The 9,291-nt window shown below is 44.2% G+C and overlaps 1 protein-coding gene across 3 annotated transcripts in view; it reads right to left on the bottom strand.

Annotated features, from left to right (window-relative positions):
• Positions 1 to 394: 394 nt before the first annotated feature.
• Positions 395 to 9,291, bottom strand: part of LOC141114029 (uncharacterized) — a 40,173-nt gene continuing 31,276 nt past the window's right edge. The window contains exons 2-4 of one of the 3 annotated variants that reach the window (XM_073607465.1): positions 5,449 to 6,607; positions 3,952 to 4,670; positions 395 to 615 (exon numbers count right to left, since the gene is read on the bottom strand). In XM_073607465.1, the coding sequence (XP_073463566.1) occupies positions 397 to 615; positions 3,952 to 4,644 (912 nt within the window). In that variant the 5' untranslated portion in view covers positions 4,645 to 4,670; positions 5,449 to 6,607 and the 3' untranslated portion in view covers positions 395 to 396. The other 2 variants (XM_073607466.1, XM_073607467.1) reach the window with 2 other exon arrangements.

Here is a 9,291-nt window from a genome sequence, read left to right as displayed (position 1 = left end):
GATCATGTCAAAATTTCCACAGTTGCAGGGAACTGCATGCGATCGTTCAGTTACTGTACAGTTGGAGAGATAGATGTGACACGACCTCCTGGTAGTAAATTCCAATCGCTCAAATGACTTTTTGTAGTTCTAAAGATTCATGCCGCAGTTTTGAGGACCGCAAATCGATATCCGCGGGTGATCTCGGATAACCGACCATCCTGTTCCTGGAAGCAATGCTGGTAAAACGGTCGTTTGACACGGTAAACAATCTAATGTGACAATTTTTATTAAACCTTAAATACCTTAACCTGTATATCGAACAATGACTTTACATACATTGGATTCAGAGAAGGCCTGGGAATCTGAGGGCGGGGTCAGGAAGAAGGGGGAGGGGTCAGGAAGAAGGGGGCGGGGTCAGGAAGAAGGGGGCGGGGTCAGGAAGAAGGGGGCTGGGGCACCGGCCCAGTAACAGTCAGAAATTGCGCAGTCCTTTGTCTCTTCGCTGTGACGCATTGTGTACAGTCCCGGGTTCTTGGCGTCTCCTCTGCCCAATCCTGAGTCTGTGTCACAGCTTGCGGCGGGCGTCCCCCACCCTATCCGCGCTGGATGGCCGCTCCTCTCATTTACGCCGGCCTGTGGGGGGAGACATGAAAGTCAGACGCATAAAAAAATACGATGACGTGGTGTGATTGTGAATCACTTATCAATGTTATTGTTGATTTTATGATCATTATTTCTGTAGCGGACATATTAGTTGTGTATGGAAATTAGAGAAGTTTACCGTCAATTTAGGAAGGGATTCTTTACAGTAAGAGCGGAAGATTCCCTACCATATGAAATAAAAAAAAAAAAAGAATGACTGACGTAAATAAAGAAAATAGATACAACTGAAAAAATGACATTCTTATTAAAAGATAAGTTCACTTTTTTTGTGATTATTGTGGGATGGCACGGAGGGGGGCGGAGACCGATTCCTGCTCTCCAGTTTGTGCACATTTTGCTCATTTACATTCTTGCACTGCGTTAATGCAAGGGTTACCGTGTGTTCTGTTCAAAGCGGTTGTAAGGGCAGAACGGTTTTTTTTTTTTTTACCTTCTACACACCTCCCAACATTTTGAGATGGAAATGAGGGACACCTACTACCAAACGTATGTAGGCATAGGACACGCCCCCCCCTGCCACACCCCCTGAAAAGAGAATTAACCCTAAAAAAAGGTTAATTAAATCCGCAAGTGCTTTTTTTTTACCACTACTATTCCTTTATATTGGCTTTTTATTTATTTTGCCAGATGCAGCAATTTAGAATATAGATGAAAGCTTTAGCACTGGGAACACTTTTTAAAAGATAAAAAGTGCATTTTATATACAGTGGAACCTTGGATTACGAGCATAATCCAAAGCACTCGCATATCAAAGTGAGTTTCCCCATAGAAGTCAATGGAAACGAAGATAATTCGTTCCGCATTGACTTCTATTACATGCAATACCGCATGTGGCCAAAGGTTGGGGGGGCGCCGGAGAGCCCTGGAAATACTTCGGGACAGCTCGGCTGAACTCGGAAAGGCTCAGAAACACTCGGGAACGAAGTGTTTCAGAGTGATTCCGAGTATTTCCGAACGGCTCCAAACCGTTCTGAGTGTCCCCGGTGCCCCCGCACCTCTGGCCAAATGCGGTACTGCACACCACATTAGCTTGAATTCTGCTCGTTTTGCCAGTCAACACTCGCAAACCGAGTCAGTATTTAATAAAAAAAAAAAAAGTTGCGCGTCTTTCAAAACGCTCGTTAACAGCGTTACTCGTAAAAACCAAGGTTCCACTGTATATCTATATAGATCAGACCAAAATGAGGGGCAAATGAAGAGGAAAGAGGGACATTGCTCCAAATCAGGGACAGTCCCTCGAAATCAGGGACAGTTGGGAGCTATGGCAGAGGATCCCTCCCGTTATACTTACCCGAGCTGACCTTGATCCTGTGATGTGCACGAGTTCAGCGTCTGTCTCTGCGCTCTCCCTCCTCACTGGGTAGATTGATCGCAGCGGGAGCCATTGGCTTCCACTCCTGTCAATCAAATCTTAGGTCGAGGGGGCGGGACTGAGCCACGCTGTCAATAGACGCAGACAGGGCCGCTCGGGAGCGAATGCCCCCATATTAAGTGGTTTTCCATAGGGGTACTTGGTGGTGGGGGTTGAGGGGCGTCAGTTCAGTAAGGGACCCATCAAAGCGAGTTATGAGTTTTTTTTATATATTTTTGGGGGATATTTATTATAGTAAAAAATAAGGCTTTTTTTTCAAAATTGTCGCTATTTTTTTGTTTATAGCGCAAAAAATAAAAACCGCAGAGGTGATCAAATGCCACCAAAAGAAAGCTTTATTTGTGGGAAAAAAAAGGACGTCAATTTTGTTTGGGAGCAACGTTGCACGACCGCGCAATTGTCAGTTAATGCAGATTATGGAGGTCAAAGCATGATTTAACCCTTTCGCTGCCACCTATGTAAGACTTACACTGGCAGTAGTACGGCCTACGTACCCCCCCAGCTCCCCCCCTTTAGCCACCTCTTAGCTTTCTGCTGGAAGTTAAATGGGTGGCTGCCATTCTCCCACCTGACCCCACGCCATGTATCCCAAGCTCCGCTGCTCCCCCTGCAGGCTAGGGGTGGTCATGGCGGGTGTTGGGGGGGGGGGGGGAGATCAGTGAACTTCGTCTCTCCGGTGAATGAACCCAAATTTTAGAAAAAGACAACCTTTAGAGCCCCCCCCACGCCCAGGTACAGGCACATTGTAGTGTAATATGTGTCGGGTGAGCCTATGTATGAGGACAATTACACATATTCGGTGTTGTCATGCACGTCATAGTGAGACAATTCTAGGGCCATCATTCACCAATTACACGCAACTGATGACCCATAAGGCCTTTAAAGTGTTGCCTATGGCCAATTGTAAGACTTGACATGTTGGGTATCTATTTACTCATCACATCCTCATCTTTTATATTTTACCAAAAAAACGAGAAATATCTTTTTCTCTTTTTATTATTACAAGTATTTATATGTTGATGACAATATATATTGTACATATTGTAACTAACTTTAGTTTATTTTTATACTAAAAAAAATATGGGTTTGATAAACGGTAATATGGTGTGACGAAAAGAAAAACTTTAACTCTGCCGTTTTATTCTACAGGGTCTGCTTTCATAAAGTCTATAATGTTTGGGGGTTTTAATTAATCCTCAGACCTAAAATGTACATGTGAACAAATGTGCAAAAAAAGAAAGAAAACTGCCCTGGCAGCGAAGGGGTTAAGTCTCAATTGAAGGAAAGTTCGACAAAGATCTGGTTTTTGGAATTGGCAGAAGAAAGAGTAAAGCTATAAATGACACCTTCACATATGGATCTTCTGCTGTATGGTTCAACATGCCCAAAGACATAAATAAGAGCTGTTTTATCTACCAAAGAATTTGTATTTCTATCCAGTCTTACAATTTACACAACCCTGCCACACAGCACAGACCTGCCTAGCAGGGGAGGATACCCAGTGTTGTAGTAGGACTCACATGTCTTGTCCTTCCCTTATCCCCCAGACCAAACAATGAAGAAGAAGCTGATGACTGATGAGCTCATAGCTCTGTCACTCTGCTCTCTCCTCCCATCAGCATGCACCTTACACTGTGGCATAACTGTCTGACTCCATATGCTTCTCCTCCCTTCCCCAGTCTGAGCTATGCTGTACAGGGACTGATGCCAATTCTAATACTTGGACCCCTAAACCCTAACCCTAAGGCTGTATTAATGAATGCAGAGCTGCATTCACTTGTGTCTTTTATATCTGCATGGGGTTTGCATTTAGATATAATCTACGATTTTGTCTCCCAGATCCAGAAATCGGGAATTTTGGTGTTCACTCTTAAAACTTTGCCATGTTCCTGCAGTATCCCCTAAATATTCAATGATATCCCAACAATACTTACCATTGCCTCTATCTTTTTGTTCATCTGTCCCTCCATCTCCTTCTTATCATGGTCCCATTTGTCTTCTCTCTTTTTCATTTTGTCTTCCATCTCCTTTCTTTCCTCTTTCAGCTTGTCTTCCATTTTATTTAATTTACTCACGACCTCTTTTAAGACCTTCTTTCTTTGGTCCTCCTCCTCCCGTTCTTGCTTCAGATGGCCTTCGATCTCATTCAGTTTGCCTTCCACCTTTTTACATTGGTCCTCTGTCTCCTTTAGGGCCTTCTTTTGTTGGACCTCCATCTCCTTGAGATTATTTTCCACTTGGCCCTCAATCTCTTTCAATTTGTCGTCTATCGCCTTTCTTTCATGGTTCCATTTTTTTTCCATCTCCATCCTTTCATTATTGTATTTTTTATCCATCTTGTCTTCCATCTCCTTCTGTTCATTTTTCAGATGGATCTTCATCATTATGAATTTGTCTTCCATCTCCTTCCTTTGGTCTTCCATCTCCTTCCTTTGGTCTTCCATCTCCTTCTTGCCATTTTGCAATTGGTTCATAATCTTCTTCAAGGTTTCCTCCATTTTCCAAATATGCTCGTCCATAAGCCTGCGGTTGTTGTGCACGTGAAGACTGATTTCTATCAATTTGCTCTCCATCTGCTTCTTGTCCTCATTCCATTTTGCTTCCAACTTCTCCATAATGTCTTCCATCGTCTTCAATTTGTAAGTTTTTTTCTCTGAAAAAAGAAAAGTGTGTGAGTGTGGCGCTGTCCCAAAGTTGCAGAAGAAATGTCTGCATATATACAGTTTTATCAAAAGTGTCACGTGTGTATTCCTTTAAGTGAAATATGTATGGCAGTTATTACCACTCCTGTGGGTTAAAGTGACTGGTGATTTAAACATGAGAAGCATAATGAGTGCAATAAATCGCATCCAAGGTGTCTAGTGCTATATTCCCTCAAAAGGAAAAAACAGTATTAGCCACTGCTAAGAGCATGAAGCAGTCTGTGTCTAAACACTAGAAAACACAAAGTTGCAATAAATACATCACACGTGACATGCAAAAAATTCTAAAGTGTCTAGTGCTAAATAAATAAATATTAAAATGTTGTTCTACAAACGTTGCAAATAACAAAGTGACAAGTGCCCTATGAAGAGGTCACTCTGAAAAGTGCTAAACACACGTGCCATGCAAATGGTTCTATGATAGTAAACAGTTCATATGGGTAAGTCCCCGGTGCACTATAAGTGAAAAAAGGCGTCCTTTGTGGGATTCCTCAAAGCATACAACAGGTGTTAATCCAGTGCTGGTGTCTGGCGTTGTGATTGTGCAGAGACTCACCAGCTGTATATCCCCTGCAGTGGTAACGAGTAGTCACAGTATGTGCCACTGTGCAGCAGTACTTGGCAAGACCAGGACCAGGATGATATCATAAGGACATAAGAAGAAAGGATTCCATAGTGTGAAACCGTTTAAAACCACTATTTATTAGGTCAGATAAAAAGGGTACTCACATTGTAATGGGAAAAATGAGCGGTGTACAATGCTTACAAAGATGTTCCTAAGCGTCAGCTTTGCAGGGAGATGTCAGCAAGGCGTTCAGTCAAAGGCCACGCCCTACGTACGTTTCGTCACACGGACTTCTACAGGAGCGTGGTCCCTGCATCGTCTCCCCTATCTTTATATGCTGTGCGGTCCTTAGTGCACCTGTGTTCCAGCGGCCATATTTGGTATGTTTTTGTGTTCCAGCGGCCATGTTTTTGTGTGTCGGTGGCCATTTTCCCTGGGACAATGCAGACCGAAGCCCGCAGCCCCAATGAAGTGATTAAATCCCCGTGGAACAGCCTGATACAGCGCTGGTTTCCTGGTGACACCTTACTAATATATGGGTCCATTGCATGTGTGTCACAGTAGTAACTATTACGTTATTTATGCACAATTCTCCCGCACAGAATATAGGTGTGTAGTAAATGGTTTGCCCTTACTTAGGAAACCTAGACAATAGTAATATAGACAACAGTAATATACTAAACCATATTAAAAATAATAAAATTGTGGTTCTACAAAATTAATGACATCACATATATCCTAGCAATACGATATACAAACAGGCAAATAGTTATATTTAAAATGCTAAAAAATGCTAAAAATGTAAAAAAAATTTTTTATTAATATTTAAAATATTAAAATATTTTTATTAATTTCCTCTGTTACAAGTCTTTTCTCTGTTGGCTTTCGATATTCAGTTTATCTTCCAACTCCTTCTTATCTTTGTTCCATTTCTCTTCTAGCTCCTTCCTCTCATTCTTCCAGGTTTCTTCTTTCTTTTCCATTTTGGATTCAATCGCCTTCAGTTTATTGCTTTGGCGGCGTTCCATCGCCTCCAGTTTCTCTTCCAACCTTTTCGTTGGTTCCCCCATGTCCATCCTAGCAATTCTTAGTTGCTCCATACAATCTATCAATTTGCCCTCCATCTTTTTCATTTTTTTATCCATATAATGCCATTCATTCTTCCTTTTTTTCGTCATATTTCCGCCAATTCTCCCTAATGCCAAATTGCAGATATTCCAGTTCATCCTCTCTCATCTTTCGTTCATTCTTCCTTTCCTCCTTCATTTCCGCCTCCACCCTCAGCCTCTCCTTCTTCCATTGCTCTTCTCTTGCGGATATTTTCTGTAAATACAACAAATAGGAAACAAAAGTTAAGATCCTTCCTTTATAGAACACCGACATGAGTTACAACTTTCATAAAACTATTCTGGATGTTCTGCTGAATGAAAGACTTCAATCCTTCCTGAGTACCGACCCCCAACCATGGGCGAGCGCCAAGTTTAGTAGAATTTAAGTTTGCCGTGAAATTAGCGGTTTTATATTTTGACCAAATATTGACGAAATATAGACAAAATAATCCACGAGGGGAAATATATCAGTCCGACAGCAGCTGACTGACACATCTAATCCTGCGGGAGTAGTCACCATGAAGTCAGACAATTCCTGGAAGTAGCGCTCACGGTTCTTTATAAAGGTGGTACTCTCACACATTGGAGTACCTACCTTACATTATAAAACACAGTGTGAGCGACTATCATCCAATAAGGAGACTTGCATGGAAAGAAGTTAGTGAAAGGGAAGCTAAACCCATGCAGCCAGACTGACAGTCTACAACCAGGAACCCCTGCCATATTGCCAGCTATGATATAGCTGCTAGTGCTTAGGCCTTCTTCCTACTGCTGAGCGTTTATCTACGTCTGAGGCCGATGACATAAGTCGCTCACACCATTTCTGCTGGCTGGACTGTGGGTGTAGAGTGTGACCCCCATCATCATCTAACCCTCATTTCCTGTATAGAGAATGCTCTGACCTGCGGGGACACACTGCTCTGCTGACAGGCAGGGGCGCCATTTACTATTCATATTACTGTTACAATGTCTCCACTATTGTGGCCAAATCACTTCTTTCCATGCAAGTCTACTTATTGGATGATAGTCGCTCACACTGCCTTTATTGCTATAAGGTAGGTACTCCAATGTGTGAGAGTACCTTTATAAAGAAGTATGAGCGTGACTTCCGGGAATTATCTGACTTGTTAAAAATCTGAGAAATCACTTTACATTGAAAGGTGTAAATAAAAGCTGCAGATAGAGAGCAGAGCACACAGAGGTGTCAGTGACAGGTACACTTCATTCAATAAAAAGATGCACATCCACTTACATCAAGGACCGGGAATACCGGCACCAATGGAGCAAAGTCAGCAAATCTCAAGATGCCGCATCATGAAGGTGAAGAGCAGAAAGATACAGAAGCCGCTCCCGACACAGCCTCAGCCAGGCTCCGGTGTTTGTATACAGCCGGCAATAGCAGTATGAACAGGGATCAGAAACAGAGCTGGGAAGCTGCGGGTGAGAGGCATAGCAGGCGGATTGCACAGCTCTGCTTTGCTAACCCTAAGGCTCGGTTCACACTGGGGCGACTTGGGATCCGACTTGTACGCCCTCAAGTCGCCCCAAGTCGCCCCAAGTCGCTTTGTATTTAGATTAACATGGTAGGCAATGGGAGCGTCTTAATTGACACTACTGAAGTCGCTCCGACTTCAGAAAAGGTTCCTGTACTACTTCTATCCAACTTGTAGGCGACTTGTACCCATTCAACTCAATGTAAGTCGCCTGCAAGTCGGATCTCTCTGTAAAGTCAAGCGACTTTGCAGAGAAAACCCCTCCCTCCCCCCCTCCCTCCCAGAGAGGTGATTGGCCACAGGCAAAGTCGCCTGTCATGGAGGCGACTTCAAGTCGCCTCGTAATTTGCCGAAGTCGCGCTGAAGTCGCGCTAAAGTCGCGCTGAAGCCGCGTTGAAGTCGCGGTACAAAGTCGCGCTAAAGTCGTGTTGCCCATGTGTGAACCGACCCTAAGGCACAATTTAGCAGAGCTGTGTAATCCGCTCGTTATGCCTCTCACCCGCAGCTTCCCAGCTCTGTTCCCAATCGCTGTTCATTTTGCTATTGTAAACCGCCCGCTATGCCTCTCACCCGCAGCTTCCCAGCTCTGTTCCCGATCCCTGTTCATACTGCTATTGTCGGCTGTATACAAACACCGGAGCCTGGCTGAGGCTGTGTCGGGAGCGGCTTCTGGATCTTTCTGCTCTTCGTCTTCATGATGCGGCATCTTGAGATTTGCTGACTTTGCTCCATTGGTGCCAGTATTAAGGGGAGGGCTGGCAGCCTTAAGCCTGGGGGGCAAGTCCATTTGAGTGGCCCATTGTACCACCGAATCAGCTCACCATCCATGGCCACCTGGTTTTATAACGGCTATTGATGTTATGAAGCAAGACAAATATGACACAGCATGACCCCGATCTTGGTAAAGAGCCGATGACACGGCTCTTTACCCATGTGATCTGCTGTGTCCAATAACAGCCAATCACATGTAAATGACAGCGTGTGAGGTGAGGAGAGAAGAGCCGATCAGCGGCATCTCCTCGCAGGGGAGATTGTACAGATAATTAGGGCACTGATTACAGTGCAGCCCTAGCAGTGCCCAGCAAGTGATGCCAGTCTGTGCCCATCAGTGACACCAATCAGTGCTGCCTTTCAGTGCCCATCAGTGCTGCCCATCATTGCCCCCAATCAGTGCCACCCATCAATGCCCATCATTAGTGCCCAACTGTACCGCCCATATGTACCACCCATCAGTGCCGCCCCCTATCAGTGCCACCTATTAGTGCCCATCAGTGCTGTCCATCAGTGCCACCTATCAGTGCTGCCAATCAGTGCTCATCAGTGTCGCCAATCAGTGCCCCTATCAGTGCTGCCCATCAGTGCCACCTACCAGTGCCCATCAGTGCCGCCAATCAGTGCCCCTATC

This window comes from Aquarana catesbeiana, linkage group LG12 (genome assembly GCF_042186555.1).
Source record: "Aquarana catesbeiana isolate 2022-GZ linkage group LG12, ASM4218655v1, whole genome shotgun sequence".
Lineage (NCBI taxonomy): Eukaryota > Metazoa > Chordata > Amphibia > Anura > Ranidae > Aquarana > Aquarana catesbeiana.
This window is presented reverse-complemented; position numbering and strand designations above follow the sequence as displayed.